Here is a 27,963-nt window from a genome sequence, read left to right on the forward strand (position 1 = left end):
TTTTTGCACAGGCCGCTTGAGCTCCTTAATAACATGGCTGCCCTCGCACGGCGGCCGCCGGTTCGTTGCTCCACGGCCGGACTCGACTCTCCTCCTCCCGCGCGCGAAAGGGGCGTCGAGTCCGGCCGTGGCTGCTCCTGCTGGCTCCTGGCTGGCACGCTGGTCGCGTGTTTACTTGCGCCGCGCTAGTGAAGTGATGTTACGCCAGGTGACCAGATGGCCTCGACTGGCACAGACCACAGTGAGCAGCAAGTGAGAACAAATCGTTTATTGACATCCGCAAGTTTACAGAGGCCAGGACATCATTTCATTTCGATCGCTGCAATTGTACGTCGCTTTCGTGACAACATTTTTTTTTGCCATAACAACTCGTTCACTTGCGCTAAGATTTCGAACGAAGGGCACAAATGAAGTATTGACGGCGACAACGGTTTCCTTTGCACCGTCTTTCTAGCGGAGTGCATAACACTCACCTTCTGTTTGAAGAATCGAATATTCTGGCCTCGACAGCTGCCTTCCGATGCGGAATTTCCCACATTTGTCATTCCACAAGCACTCAATTCCCGTGTTTTGCCAGTCCTCTCAACAACTGATGGACGCAAAAGCACATAACAGCAATAACAGTCACGAAACCGGTGCTCCGCGCACATTGAAACGGTCGGCCGTTGCAGCGGTTTCAATTTGAATTGGCGGCTTTGTGGTTGCGAATTCAGAAACAAGGTGGTGCACCAGTCGGCTGTTCGTAAAAAGTTGCGTACATTTTTGCTCAACAGATGTTTGATGCGGAACTTGTTAATAGTATTTTTAAATAACACATTGTAAGCGAACTGTGTGGGCTCTTTGAGTCACGGAATGAATGTTTTGTATTCTATACCAAAAGTAACATTTTGCCTGCGCCGTCTGGTGGGCTTGATGGTCGAAAACAGCGCTTTAGGTTGGTCAAGGTTGGTCACGTGGGGCGTCGATTTTACGCCGCCTATAGGGAAGACAGGGAACGTCCAAGCTTGCGAGCCCTGGCCGAACCCGCCTGGAGAGCCCTCCCCCCTCCTCCTCCCCAACTCCGCCATCCGCGTATGCAGAAATGAACACAGTACGGTAGCCATTACCATACCAAAATAATCCATTTATTGCGAGTAATAAAGATACTTTCCGCCTTAACTGCCAACGTTGCAAAAAAAAGCGGTGATTTTTGTTTTCACTTTTGTTTTGGCGGGTTCAACTATCATAGCATTCTCTAAACGAAACATTGTTTGCACCAGTTCGAGTCCGCGTCCTCAAAAATCTAAGAAGCATTGGCGGAGCACATCGACTGCCGAAATATATAGGCGTCGGTCCCACAGTTCACCGGTGCTGCTGTCTTGGTCCGGGTTCGCTGACTCGGCGGGTTCCGTCACGAGTCCCGCGCGTCGGAAACAGTTACGGAAAGTATTGGGCGTCACGTCACTCCATGCGAGGCGCAATGTCTCAGTCGCGGCTCATGCCCCGTGGTTGTGGCAAATCAGCATCTCAATCGCCGCTCCGAGATCATGCATTTCGGAGGCCATTCTAGGCGCCCACAGTTCGATATATCGGATGTGAACTTCGTTATAAGGAATATGTTTCCCATGTATTTCCGTAACTGAAATATTTTTGTTCGATATATAGCATAATTCGCTCTATCCGGGTTCGTTATAGCCGGGTTTGACTGTAACAAAAACAAGAAAAAACGTATAGCGCTCGCGTGTGTGCACCTCGCGACGTCCGCCCAGCGTCCCATCGTGAATCGGCCGGACGACCCCCCGCTATGCTCCCTTACAGTGCGCACCCCTTGCCCTGCCACGGCGGAGGAGGTGGCAATTGCGCTCGCCCTGTCACAAAGGCCGACCCCCACAATCGTAATCTCTGATTCAAAGACGGCCGTTCAAAATTTCGCCCATGGTCTCATTTCGCCACTGACACCCAAAATTATCGCTCAAAATCCTCCAACTTCCCCGGTAGAATACTGCTATGGACCACGGCGCACTCGGGACTCGGGGGGAACGAGGCGGCCCATGACGCGGCTCGAGGATTCACAATCCGAGCGGGAGCCAGCCTAGTTCCTTACCACGGGTCCCGATCCGCCAGAGACCGCCTAATTGCATATATGACATACTCGCACATTACCGCCTCGCCCGCCGAAAATACCCCCCGGCGCATTCCCAGCTCAGCAATGAGCAAGCGCGCACCTGGAGACTTCTTCAGGTTCATTCCTTTTCCTGCAGGGCGCGGTGCTCCATCACATCCACCCTTCCCTCTACCCCTCACCTCATTGCCCCGCATTAAGGTCCCTAAAATTCCTTACCCCGCATGTGGCCAGCGCGCCACACTTGCCCACTCTATGTGGGCATGTGCTTCCAATCCCTTCCCATTAATCACCCGTGACGAGCAATGGGAGGGTGCGCTGGGTAGCTCCGACCCGGGCGTTCAGATCGCCTTGGTGGAACGAGCTGCCATCGTCGCCGCCGACCTCCAACCCGCGGCTAACGCGCTTCCCTAACCCCAGTCGCTCAGTAAAAGTTTTTCACAGCTCCCAACTCTTTTTCTCCCCTACCCCGTCCCTGTTGTTTCAATAAACGTTATCTCTCTCTCTCTCTCTCTCTCTCTCTCTCTCTCTCTCTCCTCCCCCCGCACATGCATGTTTGTCAAGCCACATACCCACATAGACAGATTGGCCAAGATTGCAGCGACCACCCGGCACTTTAAAAAAGCCACGAAGATGCCAAACGCTTGTGTGTGCGTGCCTCGCAGCGACCGCCCAGCGCACTGGCGCATGTTCGTCAAGCGAAGCATACCCACTTAGGGAGATGGGCCAAGATTGGAAAAAAAACTCCAGCGTTCGCCGTAAGCATGGCAATGCGCTCTCTCTCTCTCTCTCTCTCCTCCCCCCGCACATGCATGTTTGTCAAGCCACATACCCACATAGACAGATTGGCCAAGATTGCAGCGACCACCCGGCACTTTAAAAAAGCCACGAAGATGCCAAACGCTTGTGTGTGCGTGCCTCGCAGCGACCGCCCAGCGCACTGGCGCATGTTCGTCAAGCGAAGCATACCCACTTAGGGAGATGGGCCAAGATTGGAAAAAAAACTCCAGCGTTCGCCGTAAGCATGGCAATGCGCTCTCTCTCTCTCTCTCTCTCCTCCCCCCGCACATGCATGTTTGTCAAGCCACATACCCACATAGACAGATTGGCCAAGATTGCAGCGACCACCCGGCACTTTAAAAAAGCCACGAAGATGCCAAACGCTTGTGTGTGCGTGCCTCGCAGCGACCGCCCAGCGCACTGGCGCATGTTCGTCAAGCGAAGCATACCCACTTAGGGAGATGGGCCAAGATTGGCAAAAAAACTCCAGCGTTCGCCGTAAGCATGGCAATGCTCTCTCTCTCTCTCTCCTCCCCCCGCACATGCATGTTTGTCAAGCCACATACCCACATAGACAGATTGGCCAAGATTGCAGCGACCACCCGGCACTTTAAAAAAGCCACGAAGATGCCAAACGCTTGTGTGTGCGTGCCTCGCAGCGACCGCCCAGCGCACTGGCGCATGTTCGTCAAGCGAAGCATACCCACTTAGGGAGATGGGCCAAGATTGGAAAAAAAACTCCAGCGTTCGCCGTAAGCATGGCAATGCGCTCTCTCTCTCTCTCTCTCCTCCCCCCGCACATGCATGTTTGTCAAGCCACATACCCACATAGACAGATTGGCCAAGATTGCAGCGACCACCCGGCACTTTAAAAAAGCCACGAAGATGCCAAACGCTTGTGTGTGCGTGCCTCGCAGCGACCGCCCAGCGCACTGGCGCATGTTCGTCAAGCGAAGCATACCCACTTAGGGAGATGGGCCAAGATTGGCAAAAAAACTCCAGCGTTCGCCGTAAGCATGGCAATGCTCTCTCTCTCTCTCTCTCTCTCTCTCTCTCTCTCTCTCTCTCTCCTCCCCCCGCACATGCATGTTTGTCAAGCCACATACCCACATAGACAGATTGGCCAAGATTGCAGCGACCACCCGGCACTTTAAAAAAGCCACGAAGATGCCAAACGCTTGTGTGTGCGTGCCTCGCAGCGACCGCCCAGCGCACTGGCGCATGTTCGTCAAGCGAAGCATACCCACTTAGGGAGATGGGCCAAGATTGGCAAAAAAACTCCAGCGTTCGCCGTAAGCATGGCAATGCGCTCTCTCTCTCTCTCTCTCTCTCTCTCTCTCTCTCCTCCCCCCGCACATGCATGTTTGTCAAGCCACATACCCACATAGACAGATTGGCCAAGATTGCAGCGACCACCCGGCACTTTAAAAAAGCCACGAAGATGCCAAACGCTTGTGTGTGCGTGCCTCGCAGCGACCGCCCAGCGCACTGGCGCATGTTCGTCAAGCGAAGCATACCCACTTAGGGAGATGGGCCAAGATTGGCAAAAAAACTCCAGCGTTCGCCGTAAGCATGGCAATGCGCTCTCTCTCTCTCTCTCTCTCTCTCTCTCTCTCTCTCCTCCCCCCGCACATGCATGTTTGTCAAGCCACATACCCACATAGACAGATTGGCCAAGATTGCAGCGACCACCCGGCACTTTAAAAAAGCCACGAAGATGCCAAACGCTTGTGTGTGCGTGCCTCGCAGCGACCGCCCAGCGCACTGGCGCATGTTCGTCAAGCGAAGCATACCCACTTAGGGAGATGGGCCAAGATTGGCAAAAAAACTCCAGCGTTCGCCGTAAGCATGGCAATGCGCTCTCTCTCTCTCTCTCTCTAGGAGCAAGAAAGACACGTTATCGCGTATGCCCACATGATATCAAGTCCAAAAAAATGAAAGCTCACACTTATAGCAGTGATGGAGTAATGGTCGTTGCGACAGCGAAGAAACAAATCGGCTGCAATTATTGAGGCGATCCAACCACTAAAAAAAATGCCACGTATTGACAACCACATAATGCAAAGATTGTGTGCAACTGTAGCAAGTTTCACATTGCTGCCGAGCCATATACAACGAACAGTTGAGGTGAACATGTTCGACAGAACTGTCTTGGTAGGTGAAAATGGTGTCACTAAATAAAGGCAACGGGAATGCCTTACACAAGCTCATGTCAACCCATGAACGACTGATGCCATGACCAAAAATCATGCACCCCTCCACCTAATGACGACGATGCATGGCTGAATGCAAAGCTTTCTCGTAAGGGATTCTTTGGTTGTCGTCTAAGTTCAAATTTCGACGCTCAGACGGTTTGGACTTTGACTTGCTGAGCTCTGACTTTGGAGCGTGCAGTTTGGTCTTTTAATCGCAGCAGCTTTGAATTTGACCCTTTATATTTTTGCATGACGAAGGCATCACGTATGGGTGGATGTATGCACCCTTCTTCAAATCTGTGGGGACCCGTGTTTCCCTACGCCTCGCCTGCACACGTTTTCGCGAGCTGGGAGCCGCTATTTTGGGCAGCCGGCGCGTCACGTAAGTCGTGACCTCTTCATGACCCCATGCGACACGCCGAAACGTGTGCGCGGGGGAAGGAGGACCAGTTTGTCACTTTCCTTCGCGCCACCCTCTCCCCGACCTGGGGAAGACCTCCTCTCCCCCCCGAGCTGACCTGCGGGACGCACACGCATTCCGGCGGGGGGTCGACTGGGCGGTTTGGTCGGAATCGGATGGCTCGGCAGTGCCTACTCCGAATGCCCCGATGGCGGTGAACCCAGTTGGCTCCACAGACTCTGCTGAGAGATTCTGCCCTGATCGGTCGCACGGGATGCCTCCCCTGCTCCCGCGGCCGTGATGACAGATATCGAGGTCTGAGTCCTGCGGCTTGAGCAAGCGAATGGAGCCATTGCCTCCCCGCAAGCGATAGTCGTGTTGTCTGGTATATGCCCTGTATCTGCCAGGCAAAAAACCTCACTTTGGATTGCCGGAGCCTGTCTACCACATGTGAGTACCCGAACCCGTGCGTGAGACTTCGGATTTCGCAGAGGCTAGTGTACAGCGCATAGCACTTTCTCTAGCGAAGCTAGCCGGGGTCCTCTGCTATCCCGTACATTAGCCCACAAATCCAAACGGCTTTATTCATGGCAGAATGGCGCAGTCGGATATACGTCGTGTTCGTAATACAAGAAACCCAGGTTCGATTACAGCCACGTGAAGCATTCTTTTTTCACTTAACCAACGATCATCATCATTGCCAGAGAAAGTTGGCTTTCCTGAAGTGAGTTTTCGACCCGACATCTGCCATCAGTGAGACATAGAAAGCTTCGCTTGAAAGAGGCCCCTTCCAAAAGGAAATTAAGGCACAAGACATTGTTTATGAAAATTTCTTGTGCATGCCTACGAGTTACATCAGCGAAAACCGGAATTTCACGACTCCGGCAGCACCAAAACAACGTCCGGAAGCCAGACATAGAAAGCAGTGCACTAGCTGAACTCTGAAAAAAGGTGGACCACCACAGCCTCCGATGCAGCACGCCATGAAAACCAAAATTAACTAATACTGCTGCTCTTGGTTAAATCTAGTGAACTTCTTATGAAGGAGTTGAGTAGGCTCAGATTGTTGGGATCACTTTAATTAAAACCTTTGGTTAAAGTACCTATTTTGTTTTTCATCTAAGCAAACAATCCAATAGGAATAGCCTGACCACCGCATTGCGCACGTCTTAGGCGCACCGTTGCGACAAGGTTTGTGTGAGAAGCATGCATCTCTATTAAGCAAAGATGTTCTCTCGACTTCACTGCGTCAGCTGATATGCCACTATGTGGACGTGGAAAACCCGAGGGTCAAGCATCGCTACAAATTCCCACGAAGATCCTGCAGCACACTGTATCTTCATTGCGTGCATACACAGGAGTGCCAGTAGCTCAGAAGGCACTTGCAAGGAAGGTGGTCTTCTCCCTCCTTTAAAATAAATCCACCCGTGGTGGCCACTCGTTCTACCTTTGTAATGAAGACAACTGCTGTATAGACCAAAGCCATATGTGCAATCTGCAACCATGTACTCTAATAGCAAGCGGGGGTCGATCCACGCCTCCGCTAGGAGCGGCAGATGTCAAAGGAATGGCACACTCTGCACTGGTGCCACAAAGCGTATATGTAGTGCGAGCCCTCCTCAACTGCCAAGAGTTCAGCTTGGGTCTTCCACGCGTGCTAGAACTGTGCTGTAATAGCGATGACTATGGTGTCAACTGCAACAGCACTAATTCTTGGGTAGGCAGCACTATCCTCCTTTTGCACCTGTCACTCACCAAAGGACAGGAGCATGAACTCGGGCTGGTGCAGCAAGCACGTTGCCCCACCTATCCAAACGATATCAATCTCGCCATCTGCAGCCTCACCTAGCCGCACTGCAATCAGATGCCAAAAAAACCCAGAAGTTCGCCCAATCCACAACGTAGGAGCGAGAACTGGCCAGCTCCGTCATCAAAACGCGGTTTAGCTGGTGCAGCGTGCAAAGACGGCAGAAAGCTCCGACAGGATCCCGCTAGGAGGAATCCGACCATGTGTGCCCCCCTCTCTCTTTTGCTGAATAAATTCCCTCTCTCTGTGCTGCCCCTCCACTTTTTCTTTGAGCACTTAGGCTAGTGCACAACGAAAAAGTGCAGAAACTGAACAAAAGAGTCAAAGCTAGCAGGTGCTGAGCCCATGGCACGTGCTCCATCACAGATGCAAAAAAAAAAAAAAAAAAAGAAGAAGAGCCGTAACGTTCAGTAACTAGGAGGAAGCAATTCACGGTTGATTCCCGTCTCAGAGAAATTGGTAAAAACACACAAATTTGACAATACATAATGGGGTGTATTTATGGGTGTCCGCAGAAGTTTCTTCAGGGGGGTGGGGGGTAACTTTTTAGCAGCATGGTCAGACTAAAATAGTCTGAAATTCCAAGGGGGAGGGGGGGGGGGGTTATGCCCCTGCCCTTGCACCCTCTTTGGACGCCTATGGGTGTATTCACACAAGCGCACACACACACACACAGAATCCGCAACTCCCAGATCATCCGTTTGAGATCATGATTCCACTGGATGACACACGACTGCCCGTTTCCATGTGGATACAAGCCAGCACCTTGGCACTTCTCTGGCACCATTTACCGAGTCACTTGAACATTCCTGATATTCTCTTGAGCAGCTGCTAAAATGAACTCGCCGTTCTATCTCGTGGCCTCAACGCAGAGTCACGAGTTCAGAGAGAGAGAGAGAGAGAGAGAGAGAGACAACTTTATTGGCTAGCCTGCAAAACGAGAGGATCGCCTCCTAGAGAGGCACCCTATCGTGACGCGGCCTGGACGTCCTCGTGGTGTGCGCCGCAGGCGTCGACTGGCTCGGCTGACGGGCAGTGAGGGGGTGGATCCCTCGGCCTCGCCGCCTCCCCGAGTCTCTGCCGTGCGAGAGCTGCCTCGAGCTGCTGGACGGCCTGGAGTTGGGTCGTGTATTCGGACGAAATCATGGCACTCGTGAAACTGTCCGGCAGACACCAACAGCCCGAATTCACGCACTTCTAACAACTGTTTTGCTTTGTGAGAATATTTTTTTCTTCAATTCTATGAGCTCACAAGGGGGGCAGCAGAGTGCCATTCCAACCCACCGTGTTCTCATTTGACACCGTCCCCAACGAGTAGTGGATTACAACGGGGATGCTGGTGTGCACACGCACACTAAAACGCAAATTTACTCCTGCAACTAGGCAGGTGCACGACGACCAGACAGGCAATTGCAAGGATTAGTGTGTTGTACGTGTTTCTTGACACTGCAGTGTATATTTACAACCAGACTGTTGTTTCCAACTCTTTGCCCTCTGCGGATTTTGATTTTGCAGTCCATGAATAGCACAAATCCCAAGTACCCCAAGTGTTCCAATAAGTGAGACTTCTGGCCATCGTAAACATGCGGTAAACAGCACTTGCACTGTGCCTCAGTTCAGCCCCTCTCAGCCCCCATTTTGTGGCCCTTTCCACCAGACCACATTCACCTCAGAAGACATTGCTCAACAAGGGAAGGTACGTGTCCTTGTTTGTACTATGCAGCTTTTGAAAAATTTTGCGTCTCGGCACTGCAAGCACATTTGCAGGCTGCCGAGTGCGACATGGCTAACTGAAGACAGCCCTTGGACACCTCACACTTGCTACTGGTATGAACTAGAAGCATTCCAAAGAAGGCCAAGGTTCGTGCCCATTCAATTCAAGCTGCTGCCCACAAGTGTGAACTACTGGGAGTATATGGGCAAACCTACTTCGGAATGGAGAACTTTTATCTAAGACAAGCAATTTTCTTTTAATTTTCTGGTCTTTCGTCGAATGAGTAGAGCAGTGAATTGCTTCATCAGATGCCTGGTCTTGCTGGACCACACTCTAAGCAAAATTTACAACATTCTCATTTTTGCACCTCAAAAATTAAAAAAATGCGTTCACTGCAATGCAGACGTGCTTATCAAACTCCCCATCGGCTTTAGCCATTTAGTTTCACCAAAACCTAGCTTCCCATCTTTCAGATTCTTGTCACACACCCACAGCTCAGCACCCGAGAAGAGGCCATGCTCCATTTCACCCACATCGCGCAGTGCTGGGACAGCTGCAGCGGGAGACAGCCAGACGGGAAAGGGCCGGACGGGAAAGAACGAGTGCGGCACATGCCCCTTCTGTACCGCCAAAAAGGGAAAAAATGGCACAATGTGCCTTGGAAGCTGCCTGCACAATGTTGGCTCCTCCTGTTCACACTTTGTGCAGCTACTGAAGCAACACATGAAGTTAGCCACGCAGAGCACAGGCACCCTTCCAAGAATTGCCATGAGCGTAGACTATGACCACAGGTAGTGGGAAAATGTATGCGCATAGGCACTCCCCCCCTCCCCCCGATTCCTCTCAATGATTCCATGGTAAAAACTGTAATCCTGCGCATGGCAACACACAGGAGAGAGGACATGCTTGCGTGGGGGTGGACATACATCAGCTAGTGAAATCATTCTTTAAGAGGGCCTTACTTTCTTACGTCGAGAAGAGCAGCCCCGTAGCACACACGCACACCGCAATGAAGAAGGGAGACAGGTTCAATGGAAGCAGGGTTTTATTTTGAACAACTGCTAGGGCTTTACAGGTGCAACGACCTTTGTAACCAATGCAAGCAACATATGCAACTGTTTCGCCGCATTTCTGTGAGGCTAGCTTTCAGCGTAGCAGCGTGGAACACAAGGGAAGAAGAAGTACTTCATCAAGAACTGAAATTTCAGCTTCCAAGCGCCAAAAAGCCTCGCCACTGCTGCGACTTCGTGCACTGCGGCTCAACGAGTGCCCAGTGTTTTATCTCAAGCTTGAGGATGCTGGAGCCTCACTGCAAAGTTGCTAGTCACGGAAGCACTGTGATAAATAAATGAAGGGTGCTACCACATACAGTATGCTCAATTTCAAACATGCCTTCTTTCTTTTCCGACGTGCGACAGTTAGGTGGACAGGGTGCCTTCCATTAGAAGCACGTTAACGCTCACACGTAAGCTACTTGTAATTTTTTCTCCACATGTACAAGTCTCGTTAGTGCGATTGAACAATGGGGGCCATTTCGTTAAATAATGGATACTACTTTCCAAGAATGCTAAGGCTGAGTTGTCATGACTATAAAATGGATAAATATCATAGCATCAGTGGACCAAACTGACCTTGTTCAGTCAATTGCAAAGCTTGTAAATAATTTGACAGAACACATGTAATGACCACTTGACTGATTCCCGATTTCTTGCAGGGTGGAGCTACATTTTTGATGTTAGCAAAGCAGCTAGCATAGCACCCTGAACAGGTTTCGGATCTTGGTGAAGTCTTGCTGTCAGCGATCTGCAATGAATTCAGAACGTCCAGGCTGATGATGTGCAGTTAGCTGAGCCCATGCTTGTACTGACACGGAAGACCAGCAATGTAGTCAAACTGGCTCGCACCAGTGCCTTAGAGAGCTCATAATTATGGACATACCAATGATGACGAGAGGGTAAGGAGTTTTCAGAAAATCAAGTTTTATTAGGGTTTGTTTTTGTCTCAATTCAAACAATAATGTGTGATCTGCAATGCTATATTACTGCTAACTGTTTCCTATACTTACTATGAACCCGGCTTATTAATCTTGAGCAAAACACAGCAGCCTATGGCACTCAACAAAAATAGCAATGAATTGAAAGCAACATTATTTTATAATTCGTTACTACACAAACCTAAGCACTATGTACAATATGTACGCACTCGCTTGAAGTCGCCGTGCAAACCATTAAAAACACAGGCCACAACATTGCTGTGCGTTAAGTACTTGCTATCACACACATGTCCAGGGTGTGAGAACAGCTGTACAGTACATAAATAAGCCTATCATTTAACAATATTTTGTGAGGGAAAGAAAGGCAATCCAGAGGCATCACCGGGCTCGCGTATCATCGTGCATGGCACATCGCAAATACGCAGCCAAAACCGCTTCTGCCACGCACAATGCACGCACTTTTTGAAGACATTACTATTTGCGTTGAAGCAGCAGCAGGTGGCTTGATGTGCGTGTTATCCTGGAATGTGCACCCATTCAGAGGCCATTGCTTGCAGCTCAGTGCTGGCTCCCACCTTTCGGAGAAAGGGCCTCACACCTTGTGAATGGGGCAGCTCTTTTCTTCCCTCTTCTTTCCTTTGAACTTGTCGCTGGTACGAGCGCAACAGCCCACAACAGATCTTGTGCATCCAACATCCCCATTGTACCCATCCATTTGTCCGACCACCGACTGATGGCCGACTGCTTTCATGACCCAAGATGATCCGGAGCCCTTTGCAGCCTTCTTCCTCCAATCGTTATCCACCTCTGCTCTGGCTGCACGCAATGTCTTCCACCTATCGTCGCAACACGGAGCGCGTCCTCAGGAGCCCACGGCGGGTAGCGGCGGCTGTTTCGCAGTCCCGTCGCCCCGTCGTTTGAACAGCAGCATGAGCACGATGAGGGCTGGCAGGTAGGCGAGGCTCAGGCGGAAGAGGGCCCGCGACGTGGCGCTGTCGGGCTCCCGGTAGAAGCGCCACGCTCGGTGCAGCAGGTAGGCATTGAGCGGCAGAGAGGCGGCCGCAAACGTCCAGCTCGTGAGCCCACTGAGGGGTGCGGCCACGCAGCACAGGGCGGTCAGGAAGACACTGTGGCGGAGTGCCACCCGCCGGCACAGGTCCGGGTGGGTGACCGACATCATGCGGTAGCCCGCCCGGGAGTAGTCGGGCCGCAGGTTCCATGAGAGGGCATTGAAGTGCGGGAACTGCCACGAGTACAGCAGCGCTCCCAGGACACACCCGCCTGCACCACCAAGCGACAATGCATGTAGGAGGCCAAGCGGCCCCTTGTGGCCGCACCGGCAAGCAACCAGAGATGGCCACAATGGAAACCAACGCGGAATGCAAGGCTGTGTAGGTGCAAACGTAAAGGCGGGGGTAGCGGCACCTGGTGGAGGAACAAGTCATTCCGGTATTGTGCAATGAAATGCCAATCGCAGTAGCCGTGCAGTTTCTTCTCCTGCAACAGGTGCTGCTAGCTCAACAGAGGCCAAGTGCTTGCGGCATTATCTGGCTCCTAGGACATGACATTTCCCCTCCTGTCTCGCTCACATTCCGTGGCCGCACACAGGGGGACACGAGTGCACAAACCGTTGCACCTCATCGAAGTCATTCCAGTACTGTGGAAAAAATTGGGAACGGGGTGTGCAGTCAGGGAGGGTGGTGTGTCTCCTTTACTCAGCACTATTTATGCGGGCATATAAAGCTGTGTCGGCCGGTATTACCACTAGTGCTATCATGACGATTAGTATTACTGGCACACACAAAATGGGGTCACTGCTATATTTACATGGTGACACTGCACTCCAACAAAGCATCCAGATAAAGTTCCACCAGCCACGCAGCACATATTCTTGCATACAATGCAGTGGGGTAGCAAAGAGGGCTGGTTGCAAGTCACTCATGACAGTCAGTGCAGAGGAGGACACGGGGCAGGAAGAGGGGAGCGCTGACAACTGAGCTCATTACTGGGAAGCCATGTGGCATATAAAGAAGGAAAAGGGCTCATCATCCGCCATGAGCGCAACACTTTATTGCACAGACCCAATAAAACCCGTGGAACAACCAAACAAAAACAAGAAATGGCAAACTCATCCACAAGAATTATCCAGAAAAGCCACCTCAGCATCTGTTAGCGCAATGGAAGGGTGGCTCACGCATGCGTCTTTGCTTTTCTAAATCTGATAAGCTTTGGCGATTCCTCACATGCACTGGCTTTTGTGCCTCATCACGATTACTGCCCGATTAAACTCAAAAGTGCGGCCGCACTCCCAGCAGTGGCAGGGTGGGTGCAAGGACAGTGCGCCTCCGAGAGACGCCGCATGGTCTCTCGCACGGGCGTTTAAGTCAAGTTGCTACATATGTGGTCACTTTCGCGTGATGAAGGGAAACTTCCACACGGAGACGACGAACCTGTGCAGGCCCTCGCATCTCACATGGTTTATGCCCTGATGCTCTGCAAAAATGTGAAAGGCTGCTTCACTCTTGGTGCTGGCCCGTCACCTTAAAGGGGCCGTGAAGACAAAATACAAGTTTGTTTATTTCGAAAGATTTCGCGTGTTACAGTGCTCCTAGCGCTTGTCCAGCAGCAAATGATGCCGCATTCACTGAGAAATTAATCAATTTAGGTTAAAATTTTGATTCTCCCGTCAAAATGTACATTTTCGGGACGTCAGCAATGAAGTCATAAGTGCACATAACAAACGAACTTGCACTGCGTGATTTGACTGCAGTGCTGCTTGCCGTCAATCTTCCCAGATGGCACTACCATACTCATGCACGGACCGTTGTCTGCCGTTGCTTTGTTTTTTGACCGTATTTGCACCTTGCTTGTTTTTGTTACTGTAGAGAGTAATCATTTCGTGAAACATGGAATATCCTTGACAAACAGGGTCACATAAGACAACGTTGCTTATGCCAATCGGCCAGTGCGTGTAAGAAAACTGTGCAGCTGTGTAGCTGCTGTGCAGCTAAAACAAGCATAGTGGGTGCAGTACCAACAACATTATGCATCGATACTTCTATGTTTATGTGTGCTTTCGTAACTTCCACTGTTTCTCCCCCCATTTTTACTGCTATAAAAAAAAATGTGCCCTAAATTTAAGCTCAAATAGCTCATTCGGCAAGCTTATAAGCTCTGCCTAATTTGCATTTGCTTTCACCGGCCTCCGCCAATAGCAGAGCTGGCTGGTATGACATCATAGGTTCTGCTGCGGGAAATGAGCCAGTGGGTCGCATGGTCATTCCCTTTTTGCCTTTTCCCCTCTCCATCTGCTCGGCCACGTCGGCCTTCCCAGCTTATCTTGTGCACTTGAGGCGCAGGGCTGGTTCGCTAGCACCGGATGGCTAACAGGCTTGTGCCGATGGTGTGCAGGGGTGGGGGGCACAAACTAGGCGTTTCTTTTCCGCAGAAGCTTGGGATTTTAGCAAAAAGTTTGCAAATGATGCAAGACCACGCTGCTTTTGCGCGGTCCCTTGAAAGTCGTATTATTGGGGTTCCACTGTATCTTCAATGGTTGTCATGTGACCTACCCACTGGCTATAGCTGCACCCATCACACACGCAGACAATGTGCAAGACCTAAGCACACCCATGCATTACCTCAGAAAAGATGGTTTCATAGCACAGGTTTTCTCCCATTCACCTAAGCACACCTATGTGTTATTACAGAAAAGACGATTCAATACCACAGTTCTTCCTTTTTTGAAGCGAAGCTCTGCGTGGCTAGGCAAAAGGAAAATCTGCCCGTCCCATGTCCACTGAAAACTCGTCTGGCATAACCCCACGTGCATACGCAAAAAAAGTTAGCAAGGAGAGTGGCTGGAAAACTGTGTTAATTCGGGCTGGTTGGTACATACTTAGTTTGATAACAGCGCTAGGACAGGACACAGAGGAGGCGACACGAGACTGGGCGCTGACTGACTAAGCGCTGACTAGGCGCTGACTAGTCAGCGCCCAGTCTTGTGTCGCCTTCTCTGTGTCCTGTCCTAGCGCTGTTATCAAACTAAGAGTGGCTGGGTTCATAGATGACGCAGCTGCACTCTTGCACCTCCCAACACCGGTAACTGGGAACGGTGCACTGGAGGGAGCGAAAGAACACCAGCCGCACGTCACAGCTTTGCTGCTTAGCCACCTGTGTGGAGTGCACGGGTGCGTTTATCTTCTTTAACTTCCAGAGGTCCCTCTCCCGTTCAATGCCCCCAGGCTGCCCCCGCCCTGGCGCTCACCGGCGTCCAGCAGGGAGCCCGTGCAGGCGGCCCAGCCCATGAGCGGGGGGATGGCCCCCACGACGGAGCCGAGCCAGGTGTTGAGGATGGAGCAGCGCTTGAGGGGCGTGTAGGCGCACGTGTACAGCAGCAGGTTGGCCCCGGCCAGCAGCGCCGTGGCCCCGTTGGCGCCCCCCGCCAGCAGGCACAGGCCCAGGCACGAGGCGCCCGCCGCAAAGCCCACCGCGTGCAGGGGGCTGCGCAGGAGGAGGCGAGAGGACGACGCCCGCCCCGCTCGGGCCTCCGTGCCTCCACGTGCTCGTTCGTGCATGCAATGGCAGCACCCACCCCACTGCCACCCCACTCCTCGTTGGGTTGCGACCCCGCTTCTCAGAAGAGACCGCTCACCACGAGGCCTCTTTCCCAGAGCACTGCTACCAGGATGCCCCACCGAGAAGGTCCCCACGCTGGGAGCAGCGGACATGCGGGGCAGCACAACAGTGGGGGTGCGCAAATAAGGCCTGCCCCCACACTTCCCCTGTTTGGCGGATAGTATGACATTGCAGGGCACACTCCTTTTCGAAAGGGAGCAAGAAAGGGACCAATGGACTAGGGCACTGCAAGCTTCAACACTAACCAGAACGACGTCTCGAGCAGTTCTGAACGTGCACCTGGCACTTTCCCGAGCATTGGTGACATGCAGACGGGGGCCGCCATCACTGCACGGTCTGGCCGGTCACTGTCCCCTGCTTGTTGTAGGGCCTTCCGACGGCCAGTGCTGACACTGCGGCCACTCCGGAGCAAGCGCGCCCGCCACGGCTTCCCAGCCAGCCGCCCACAAGGGGAAGGTGCTGCCTCCCGGCCAACCCTGACCATCCGCAGCACCCACAGAAAGCAGTCACGTCTCGGGTAATGGGCCCCACCCCACCAGCTGACGCTGCCCCTGGGTGCGCACCTGTGCTCCCATAGCACCGCCTCTGCTTCTGTGCATCTGCAGAGCAGGCAGGGGCGCTCGGCAGTGGTGAAGGTGGGAAGGGCCACGCTGCAGTTGCACAGCTGTCCTTCAGGGCTCAAGCTGTGGCCCCAAACAGGCACGGAATGACCACGTGTCGCAGCAGACGCAATACCTGCCCAGGCACTCATAGCCCATGCATCTATCGCCCATGTGCATATTGTCACAAGAGACAACGAAGAGGGCAGTGGAGCGTGGCTCTGTGGTCGCAGCCTCCGACGACAAAGCTCTGTGTGGGCTCTGTCACGCTTTGTCAGGTAAATATAAAGTAAATACATCATTCGCCTCTCTCATCATTCGTGGCCCCTGTCCTGCAACCATGTAACAATACTCCCTGCCTCGAACAGTTTAAACAGGCCACAAAGACAAAGTACAACTTTGTTCAATTTGAACGAGCTAGCTTTTGGTAGCCACTGAATTCCATTAAAGCCACTGAACAAAGTTTTTTTTTTTTTCCAACCAAAAAACGCACAAAATATTTAAAAAATATATGGCTGGCTTTGCAATTGAGATGCGAAGAGTGAGGAAACTGCGGAGCTTACGTCATCGCTGGGCACAGCCAATCCCCGACACCTGCGCTGCGATGGCACTCCCCACACCTGCTCACCGACTCCTCACCACTTCCCCCTTTCCACTTTGCTGCACCGATTTCGGAGCGGCATCCAGCACGGCTGGAACTCAAATAGCTCCGCTGTTAACATTTCCACATTTCATGCTGCACAGATGTAACATGGGCAGAAGCGGTGCCATATGGGCCAGCACTAAATGCATAGCAATCAGCATGGCGACTGCACGTTAGTATTAAAGTTTTGCGGCCAAACAGAACTACAGGCCCCACCACAATTGCCATGATTTGAAGCGCAACAAAAACACACGGACGAAGAACAGAGTAGACGTCTCGTCTACTCTGTTCTTCGTCCGTGTGTTTTTGTTGCGCTTCAAATCGTGGCATCTATTCACCAACTAGCCCAGCAAGAAGTTCTCCTCAACCGCCATTGCCCGGCCATGTTTCTTGGCAGTGGCTGAGGTCGACGGCTGCCACACTAAAACACCACTCCGTGATGTCACAGAGATGCCACCAGAGAAGGGCAGCGGAGTGGCCCCTGCTTTGTATGTTTTCCTCAGTATCTCGATTATTGGCGATAGGTTTATGCAGGGGTGAGACAGCTGAACCACATTTGGGAGCAATTTTTGGAGCAGCGAAATCTCGATTTTGGAGCAGAAGAACCTTGATTTGGAGCAGAAGAACCTTTATTATGTCACCTTAGGAGCCTAAAAAAATCCAAATTTTGGCAACTCAGGGAGGGGGGGAAGTGCACTTTCTAATCGGTTTTGAACGTACATAACACTGAAACAGCCTTTCGATAGAGTTTTTCTACCAGAGTATCAAAAGATACGAACTGCACTACATCTTACCAACCATTTTTAAATTCTACCCGCCACGGTGGCTCAGTGGCTAAGGCGTTGAGCTGCTGAGCACGATTTGATTCTTGCGGGTTTGATTCTTGGCCGCGGCGGCCGCTTTTCTGGTGGAGGCAAAAAGCAAAAACGCCCGTGTGTACGAGCTTTTGGCACACTTTAAAGATCCCCAGGTGGTCAAAAATAATCCGGAGCCCTCCACTACGGCGCGCCTCATTGCCTGCGTTGCGTCGGCGCGTTAAACCCTACAATCAAACATCAACATAAATTTTTAAATTCTTAGGCTCTATGCATGGATAGCGTGGAGCGCCGTTGAGAATATCAAATTGAGAAACTGAACAATTGTAAGGCATTTTTACTATCATGTCAATGCCTAAATTATTATTTGTGTATTCCCAGACTGGGCTTTACGCTCAAGTGTAGAGCCACGGCAAAAGTTGCGCACAGCAAAGTGACAGTAGTCGCACCCCACCAGCGCCACCCCCATTTCAATTCCCAAGGTGCACATTTACAACAATCGTAATTTGAGTAAAGTTGGCATGTTTAGCCGCCTCCTTTTTAGCATTAAATTTCACTTCAGATAGATGAACCTTTATTACTAGCGTGCAATAAGAACCCGTCCCGTTATTGGACACTGCTTGAACATTTTGCGGCGATGTAGCCCGTGCTGCCACTTCTGCAGTGTCGATCGTCCCATTCAAAGGCACTGTCAAAGGCAGCAATAACTCAGCGTTTTATAACACCGCAATGAGTCCAAATTTTCACTTCAAGCACGCACCACTCCTCACACTCAAGGCCGCAACATGGCGAATTCACGGGCCCCACGCTGTTTTAGGATGAACTCCTCTCTTTCAATTCGCGCAACTTCCCGCAACAGATCAAACGACTAAATGTAAACCCAGCCACCCCCATAACCAAAACAACGGTAAAAATCAGCGAAGAGCACTCTGCCTGAAACATGAGCTTTGCCCGGCGGCCACGTTTTCCAATCTTCGCCACACCAAGACGGCGGCGCCCAGTGATGTCGTTCCGGAGATACAGCGCTCCGAAGATAGTTGTTTTTTCATCAACTTGCACAAGCAGTTTGTCACCTCAGTACACATAGGTATTTCTTCTACAGGACTTTGCAATGGTTTTCGATGGGAAAAAGTTTAAAAACGCACAGAATATAACGTGTGCAACCCGACATTGTGATTTTCGAAAAGACTATCCCGGGGACAATTTCCTGCGGGTTTTTATTGAATGAGCAATCAATTAAAAATTTACAAACATCACCACCCTGGGGGTGCTGGAAAATTATGCCATCAGTAAGCATTTTTCTGCACTCAAACTGACGGGGCATTAAAATTCTTGGCTCTCAGACTGTTTTGGAGCAGTTTGGCGCAATTTTTGCGAATTTCAAGCTTTAGGAGCAGCCCGGCGCAGGAAAACACATTTGTATCAAAACTGCGCCATAGGCGCAGCTGTCTCACCCGTGTTTATGGTAAAGTTGGTGTCACTGCTACCACAACAAAGCAGCCTCTTTAATGAATCAAAACTTCTTTACGGCCCCTTTCAATATGGTGGGGGCCAGAACACTACGCTCTGTCGCAGGTGATGACCAGGGAAGTGCTACTGCCCGCAGTGCCCGCCCCACATCCGCTTCTCAGTTTGACTGGGGGCACAGTTTGCAGCTGAAATCTCAAAATAGTGGCACATTCCAAATAGGTGCACACCACGCTGTTTGCAAATTCCTTTCCTCCCCGTCAGTACTGCCTTGTGTGCCGACACAGCTGTGCAAGCCTCAGTCTGGCAAACTCCCCAACCAGTCTGCCTCTGTGGGACAGCACTGCACGACAGCACGAGCAGGCCTCCCATTCAGTCGCCAGCAGCCCCACAAATGACAGTGAGCAGGGAGCGAGGTACAAAGCACACCCCAAGCAGCGAGGTCCTCCACAGGCACGCAGGCAGGCAGCTCACCTGAGAAAGCCCCGCACCAGCACCCGGTTCTTGGTTCGGTTCATCTGCGAGTCGTAGGGCACCTCCAGGAACTGCAGCCACACACACGTGCATTCACGATGAATGGACAGACAGCTGGGCAAGGCCCTGCTGGCTCCTGACAATTGGCCCACCACACGACGTAGGGGGCCTCAATTCATGCGTGTCCCCACCGTACAGGGTGGAGCCACGTAAGTTGGGTCACTCGCTCACCCACACAGCTATCACCGTAGCAAGACCGCGCGATAATTTTCGCCGCAATGAGTTAACTCACAAAATTTGAATCATCCTATCTATTTCGCGTTGCTGAGTCTTGTGAGAAACGATAACTTTGCTTTGACCATTCTGACCCAACAGTGGAGGCACGGCACCACTCAAAGGGTGTCTCCAGCCTGTACGGCGGCGCTGGCATCGAGGCACCCTAACCTGATGTCCTTTGCAATGCCCTCTAGAGGCACTTTGGCAGAAACAACGCTGCAAAAATTAAACTCCCCCAGAAAAAAACGGAAAATGAAAAAAAACAGATGCTCAATCTTGAAGGAACCTGCAGCTTGTTGGCCAAGTAGTACCCAGACACAGAACTCGCGGGCGGAGGTACACACTACCAAGCTCGTGTGCATGATAAACTTTCTGATAGAGCCGTAGAACCCCAAAAATATGACTTTCAAGGAACCGTGCGAAAGCGTCGCATGACCAAGGGGTTGTATTATCAGGGCACAGGTAAGTGCTGGCCTCAAAAAAACCGTCTCATGTGACAGGTGCACTAAGAACTTACTTAAACTACTACAGTTAGCTCGTCCTTGTATAATTTGCCAACCCCCAACTGAAATGTAAAGTTTCTAAAAATAAAATGCCTATTTTGCGCCTATCCCTGTCAGGGTCCACCGTATGAAGCAGACCATGTACACCCGTGTGTTGTACAAACGGGGTTTTTAATGCATTGTTTCTGTAAGGAGTTTGCTAGGACCGTGGCGATCTGTCATAAAAAGCGGGTTGTCACCAGTCTGGGGGACATATCAGCAGTGTTCCGCTGCACGTGTCCAGTCTTGCTGGTTTTCCCTCTGTCTCCCACCCAGTTGGGCACTGTTTCCAGGCCGTGAACTGGCCTGGCCCACTGCTCTAGCAACATTCGTACCATCTGTGGGGACCACTGTGCTGCTTCCCTCACTGCGGGCCTGCTGCAGTTTACAAAGAAAGAAACGCTCTGCCCCTCGCCATGCCCCTCTGGTGGGTGGGCCGAATGCACGCATAGCCGCGACTGGGATAGGCACAGCCAGGTGATCTTCAAATGGGCTGCACAGATGACAGGTGAGGCGCTTTGAGAACAACGAGGTTTAACTGGGTTCTGGAACCAACTGACGAATAACACGGAGCTTCAAGTGAACCGACAACAGCTGCAAGAGGAGGTCTACTGGAGGAGGCATCCAGACTCACAGGGAGCGGTGCAACCAGGAGCCAAAGGAGGCTACAGCACTCCAACAGTGCCACAGCCCCTGTGGGGAACAATGTGGGCGCAATATCTGCATCATTTATTGTGGTGCACCCCTTAGAGGGAGCAGTCATCGTCATGAGGCCCATTCTGGTGACAATGCACAGAGGGAAAAAATTCCAAAAATTATGATAAAGTAAATACAAGTGTTGCGATACTACCAAAAATTGGTCAGATGAAGTCAAGTGGTTTGCAGGACGGAAAAGATAGCTTGCGTAAAGTGCTGGGCTGTGATTCTGAGTGATATAAAATGAGTTATAAGAATTTTATCTCTGCTAAGACTGATGAAGAACGTGCTTTAAAAGAAACTGCGGGTTCTTTGCCTCTTTCCCCTCCCATCTTTTCTGCCTGTCCCCCTTCCAGTTGTGAAGGCCCTGGTGCAAAAGGTGCGGGTGTTGCCCAGCATCACCAGTGACCGCTCCCAGACGAGGCACGCCCATTGCCCACCCGCACCTGGTTGATGGCGTTGGCAGCGCACGAGGTGAGCGTGGTGCCTGCCACGGTGAACAGCACCACCCAGGGATCGAAGGCACCCGGGGCCATCGCGTAGCCCGCCAGGGTGGTCGTCACCACCAGCCCTGCACACAAAGGGGAGAGGGGGGCAGAGACGGTCAGGCACCACTGCCGAGGCCGCTTCAGTCCCAAGGCGATGGCACGGCCTCCCGACACAAATCAGTTTTTTTTCCCCACGCTACGTGCAACTGCAACTCGACTTTTGCGGGACACCTCATTCAGCCCACTCATCGGGCACGAGGAAACCACACTTTGCGAGCCAAAGTGTTGAAGGCTCCAAATTTCTGTGACAGTGGCCTGCCCAGCCCAGCTTTGACAAACAGAAATGTACCTGTCACTAGGGGAGTCCAACCCGCCATGCCCCCCTGCATCCAAAGCAGGAATCGCACACACTTGGCTACAACTGCAGGATATTGCACACAACTTTCACAGGCTGCCACAAATCACGCCCACGCAGTCAGAGAACAAATCGTGCTCGCGTGTATTTTTTGTTACAGTTGTGTAAGTACCTAAAACCAGCCCCTCATTCCCGCCCAAATCCGTGGGTCACCCGGTCGCTAGAAGGAAAACTGACCCAGGGCCACCCAACCAAGCAAAGTGCACTCCCATGCTGGAAAGCATTGGCAAGGCACTGACTGAAGCTGAGTTTCCTGTACTAGGAGCGCCAATTCGTTTGCTTACCAAATTACTTCCTTACTGGCTAGCTCAGTCACAGGGCTTCACTTCCACACTTCATCAACCTGATGACTTCCTCAGGTAAAAGTCAGCTTTCATCTTTCTTTTAACCATGGAAGCGCTTTATGCCGGGATACACCAAGATTTCACTGACATCATAGCCGTCACGGAAGTGACGCCGGTACAACGAAGCAAGCGGCCTGTAAAGGGTGCACCCCTGCACACAGGGTCTTCTTGCAGGGAAGCAACCTTCAGTACTAAAGAGTACGTTACACTTAGGGTTGTTCGTTTTCGGGTTTTATTTTTTAACATGGAAGCGTTTTATGCCGGAATACACCAAGATGTCACTGACGTCATATCCGTCACGCAAATGACGCCAGTACACCTTTGCTGCGGCGATCTGCCAGCAGGACATCGCTCGCTAAGCACACCCACAAGACAGCCACCGACCCGCAAATCATGCTCAGCTGCAGATTTCACTGCATATTTCACTGTCGTGCTTTACAGATTCCTATGACAAAGGAATCAACCACATTTTCTCCCCCCCGTCATTGTTATTTATTTATTTATTCAAGATACCTTACAGGCCCATGGGGTGGGGCATAGAGTAAGGGGGAGCACATAAAATCATCAACAGAGTTAGTTTGCAAATTATATAACACCGGTAGGCAAGACTAACAACCAATATGAAGTCAACTGTATCAAGCAAATACACACGTATACACACACACACACACTCACAAAATCGAATTAAGGACAGTGTTTATAGAGAGAAACTTGACTCACTGAGCAAACGTTTCAGATTCACATGTTCCTACTGCCTCAATGCTTGTTTCAGAAAAGTGCTTAGGCCAGATCCTCCAACCCTGCACCCTTCAAGGTTCAAGAAGTCACAAAATGTAGTGCGAAAGTGTAGGGGCAGTGGTATTTGTTTTCCACTTTTGGCATTTTCTGCCTCAATAGGAAGCTGGCGTTACCGCGAGGGTGTATTTGTGTTCCCAACACTCTAGTCTGTCAATGTAGGTCGACCTGCTTTTACACTTCAGTGCCTCTTTAAGCAGCCCACCCGCAGAGAGTTTTAAGAGCGTGGATAAATGCAGCAATAAAGGAAAGGCACCAATGTAACCTAGTGGCCGCTCTTTGATCAGTGGCCCATTCGATTGATTGTGGGGTTTAACGCGCCGACGCAACGCAGGCGATGAGGCGCACCGTAGTGGAGGGCTCCGGATTAATTTTGACCGCCTGGGGATCTTTATCGTGCGCCGAAATCTCGTACACATGGGCGTTTTTGCTTGTCACAGCCAGGAATGAACGGGACACAGAGCAATCCCTCCAGACACAACTGAAAGGGAGACAGTTGAAACACTGATAATAAAATCATTTAAAACACCTGTTGCCTAACAAACGAATTGGTTGAGAGTGAGAGACAGACACAGCGGCAGCCTTAGAACAGTTCGTTGCAACGAGAACTTCGCCTCTGCGGGCCTGTGTCTCCATGTGATAACAAGTGTGGCGTGAAGCCATCACCCCAACAGCCTGGCTTGTGTTCAGTCATCGCATCATGCATGAACCAAGGCCAGTAGTCAAAGCGGCAAACATTTAGAAAGTGCCCACTTGAAGCGTGCTGAAATGAATGGCACCACTGAAACTCGTACACCAGGTATAACTGTCCAACGGCCTCTCCTGGATTCGACAGACAGTTTGGTGCGCAGTCCCCTTTTTCTCCCTCTCAGCCCACCCCACCTTGACCCTGAGAGGCCGCTCCGAGGGGTGGCCCACCCACCGGTAAGGCGTATCTTGCCCAGGGCCATGTAGCAGGAGGGCAGCCGGGCAAAGTCCCTCCGCCTGAGGTGCCACTCCTGGTCCACCCCCGGGGGGGTGGCCTCCTTCCCCACGGCCTCCACCGCGGGGTGCACGGGCAGCACAATGAGGGTGCCGTGGTGGCTGGCCGCGTCCTCCGTGAGTGCCACCAGCCGGCCCGACCGCGCCAGGTGCAGCACGGGCGGCTCCCCCACGGGGGCCACGGCCACCAGCGGCTCGGCACCGCTGCCCTTCGCTTCGTCCACAGCCACCTGGGGTGCCGAGGTGCTCGCCCGACGAGCCTGGTCGCCATTTTGGGGGGGGGGGAAGGAAAATACAAACCGCCACTTAGGGCTGACCGTGCGGCATGCATCAGGTCAAAGGGTTTCATACTAATATAAAACTGTTGCTGCAAACGCGTGCTGTTGTGGGTGCTGCCATAGCAGCCAGCAACGCTCCTTTCCTACTTGGCTTGGCTAGTAGACACATGGCTTCTTTTTGCTCTCGAGGCCAAAACCAACAAAGAAGAGCAACTTTTCTTGTTTGTCTAGCATGAAGCTTCTAAACAATCCCTGACAAAGAAATCTTTTGGTACTCCAGCTTTTTATTAATAAAACTTTAAATAATCGTCCACAATAACGTTCGTTTTTGAAACCACAGGTAACTTGGGCCATGCCCCCAAGAGGTGGAATGTTCCTACTCGGTACATGACGGCACGCTTGCTCAAGTGCGGGACGCCTAAACACTGCCGCCAGATTTCCCTCTGACATATATTAGTATATACCAGTACCATATCTACCAGTGTATTCGTATACCAGTATATTAGTATATAAGCTCGGTACATCAGACCGTGTTCTGCTCATATTGTAAACACTCGGTTTCCTTCAGTGTTCCAACTCAACATTACTGTGTTTCAGCACAAAGCCCTCCAATGTGTGCAATCTGACAAACAAGCAGGGTATCTGAAGTCCGCTTCAGCTGTGACAGTGCAAGCTGCCTGGTTGGCTGCTCTGACGGGCGTAACACAATGGGGGGAGGACGATGGAACGCAGTGAGGGAAACAGGACGCATGTCCTGTCTTGTTGGTACAGCCATCTTCCACGCCGGAAGCATCACACAGGTCAAATACAAGCGTGGCTGCTATCCTCCCAGAGCCCAGCTGGCAGCCCAGACTCGTGTGCACTGACAGAACACCACTAAGGCCCTCTTGCATGCTGTCACAAGACTAAATCAGCCACCACTGCACACAACATCACATAGTAACCCTTCTGGGGCTACTCCACAAGTGACAATCAAACCCGTGGCTCTGGGTGTCGTGCAGACAATCGCTTGCCGCGAGGGACTCACGCTGTGTGGGCGGTAGACCCTGCGCAAGTAGCGGACGCTGCCCCTGGTCTTGAGCTGGGAGCGAGCCAGGCAGGGCAGCGACAGCATGGCTTGGCACAGCATGGCCCCGGGGGCGTCACCTGCAAGTGCTCTACTCTCAGGGGAACGGCCAGAGGACGGGGCTGGCCTGCCCTAGTGGGTGATCAGCCCTTCAAGCTTCCTTCGAAAACCTGTCTCAGCACACAAAATGTAAGCAGTCTTTTTACGATAATAAATAGCGTGTAAGTGCAACCAGGGTTTTTTTCACTGACAGCATTACTGCTGCTTGTCAACAGTTCACAGAATAAGCAATGCAGGCGATACACTCACCAACAAGAAGCCAAGATGTGCAGCATCTGGATATTTGCACCACCTTGCACAGCCCAACTTGGAAGCCTTTGGATGCCCTTTCCAAATGGCTCACACGAGGCACACGCATGCCAGTTTTTACTACTTATTCCAAAAAGTGACCGGTAAAAAGCGCAAAGGCTTACGGGTACATTGTCTGCTCTTGCCACTTCCGGTTCGAGATCTCGCCTGGGCTCCCAAACGCCGACGGCTTTTACGCGCGCGTGTGCGTGTTGTTTATTCGTCACAGGGTGCTTACCTTTCAGAAGAGCCCCTAGTAAGATTCATCGTTGTTATTCATTGCATGCGCGATGCATGAGCGTTTTTTTTTTCGGTCAGAACAGATAAACAACAAGCACACGCTCGCGTGAAAGCCGCCGGCCTACGGGGGCGAGAAGAGCTCTCGAACCAGAAGTGGCAGGACTCCGCGGGAGCAGACAATGCACCCATGAGCCTTTGCGCTTTTTACCAGTCACCTATTGCACTTACGCATTCCAGAAAATGGCTAAGCATTGAATGTGCAAGCACTGTACTCATCCCAGAGACCCCACTGCTGTGTTTTTCAATGTTTGGGTCGTTGCAAAATTGCTACACCTGGCATTTTAAACACTACTGATTGTGCCATACCGCATTGTGGTGCACTTACGAAATATTTCACTCCGCGTGTGGCTTTAACAGAACACATCACTTGCTGCCTTGAAGGGCCAACCTGAATCAGTGCCAGCGGTACCAAGCTTCTGAACACAGCTCCAGCAGCCTTCGCACACGTAGGACCTGACCTTCCCCTAACCAAGATCATTAGGAAGGCCAAGTTTCACGGCCTGTCCAACTGCAGACTTGGCAACGCTGCTTCCAAGACAAACAGCAATTCCACTGGGCGATCTGACGAAAAAGTGCACAGGGCGCGTGCGAAATTATTTTCGCAAGTTTTGACGTCGAGGACTGAACTTAGCCCCTCCTTGGTACCACCTCCTCCTCTACGTGAAGTTGCCATACAAAACAACACCCAAGGATGAGGACAGCAGAAACACAACATGAGATCACAAGTGCTGCGATCCTTTCGTGTCTTGGTGGCCATATCTCAAGAAGACCCATTCACTTATCCGGCTGCGTGTTTTGCTGAGGTGCTTTAAGCGGTGCACGGAGGCAGCAGCTGATCTTTGAAATCGTCCATGTGACAGGACGACGGGGTCGATGCAACAAATCTATGAGAACAAACAGCGAATTTACTGTAAGGAAAATCCCTAACATTGTGCCATCGCAAGCATGTGCATATGGCGTGACAGGGGTGATTACCAGCTCTCGAGCAGCTAATGATGGATCGGTGATGGCATCCTTGAAGGCGACACACGTTGCAGGGCCCGGACACGGCCAGGACGATTAGAGGGCGGCGCTGGCACCTTGACCCGTCGTTTTTCACCAAAGGTCAGAACGCAAGGTCAGAAACAACTGCCGGCGTCGCCTCGCATCGCCACGCAACTGCAGTCGGGAACAAGTGCGTGCTAGCACAGCCGCTCGGACTGCAGGGCGCCTGTCCCGTAAACGAAACCAGCGCAACCAGCACGATTCGCAAATGTTTCAGCTCTGGGACGCGACTTCCCAAATGGCACACACATTTTTCGCGCGGTGTGCAGAGTACGCTGGAGCGTCAGCGCGCAGTCTTAAAATCCGCCACCGGCGAGATCAATGGTCTGCACCACGTTTCACACCCTCCCGCACCCTGCCCGAGCGAGAAAGTCCGTACCACTTTCGCCTACCAAGGAAAGAGAATGAATTACCGGCGTCTCATTGACCACGCTGCCGCACGGCCAACAGCAGAACAGAAATGTTGACGTCGGCCATGACGACAAGACCACGATGATGACGATGATGCCTAATCAGCTCGAGAAACTCAGAGCGTTTTTCTCTCTGAAAAAATTATTGCCGTAAAGGCAATTGTTATGTTGCGTTTCTTAAAGCAACAAATAACCATTTGTGGTACGAGCCACGTAAGCGACGTAAGTACCCGAGGCCACGCTGTCCGCGGCACTCCCAAGCACTCCAGCCACGGCCGCTGGATGAGAGCGCACAGTGCGCCTTTCATCCAGCGGCCGTGCTCCAGCGACGGCAACGGTATTAGAGGCATTTTTTTT

The 27,963-nt window shown here is 51.7% G+C and overlaps 1 protein-coding gene across 3 annotated transcripts; it reads right to left on the bottom strand.

The window, feature by feature from the left end:
- Positions 1-10,026: 10,026 nt before the first annotated feature.
- Positions 10,027-27,832, bottom strand: Cox10 (Cytochrome c oxidase assembly factor 10). Of its 3 annotated transcripts, none has more exons than XM_077669762.1 (7): positions 27,610-27,832; positions 25,466-25,584; positions 24,102-24,420; positions 21,584-21,708; positions 19,624-19,694; positions 15,255-15,490; positions 10,027-12,271 (listed from the first exon to the last, which is right to left on the bottom strand). In XM_077669762.1, exons 2-7 carry the CDS (start codon positions 25,565-25,567, stop codon positions 11,853-11,855), a joined length of 1,272 nt encoding a protein of 423 aa, XP_077525888.1. In that variant the 5' UTR covers positions 25,568-25,584; positions 27,610-27,832; the 3' UTR covers positions 10,027-11,852. The 3 variants fall into 3 exon arrangements, with proteins under 3 accessions (XP_077525888.1, XP_077525890.1, XP_077525889.1); XM_077669764.1 differs by having other exon boundaries at positions 27,576-27,668; XM_077669763.1 differs by lacking the exon at positions 27,610-27,832 and adding an exon at positions 27,128-27,564.
- Between the last annotated feature and the right edge of the window lie 131 nt (positions 27,833-27,963).

This window comes from Haemaphysalis longicornis, unplaced genomic scaffold (assembly GCF_048455015.1).
Source record: "Haemaphysalis longicornis isolate Haplotype H1 unplaced genomic scaffold, Haemaphysalis longicornis Haplotype H1 scaffold_5, whole genome shotgun sequence".
Taxonomy (NCBI): domain Eukaryota; kingdom Metazoa; phylum Arthropoda; class Arachnida; order Ixodida; family Ixodidae; genus Haemaphysalis; species Haemaphysalis longicornis.

Bases quoted from the DNA above. Each gene is read 5' to 3' on its own strand.
- Cox10 (XM_077669762.1), bottom strand. From the start codon at position 25,567: ATGCTGTGCCAAGCCATGCTGTCGCTGCCCTGCCTGGCTCGCTCCCAG. The intron at 24,421-25,465 runs GTGAGTCCCTCG...AATGGCGACCAG, and splicing joins GGGTCTACCGCCCACACAGC to GCTCGTCGGGCGAGCACCTC. The intron at 19,695-21,583 runs GTGCGGGTGGGC...GTGTGGCTGCAG, and splicing joins CTGCCAACGCCATCAACCAG to TTCCTGGAGGTGCCCTACGA.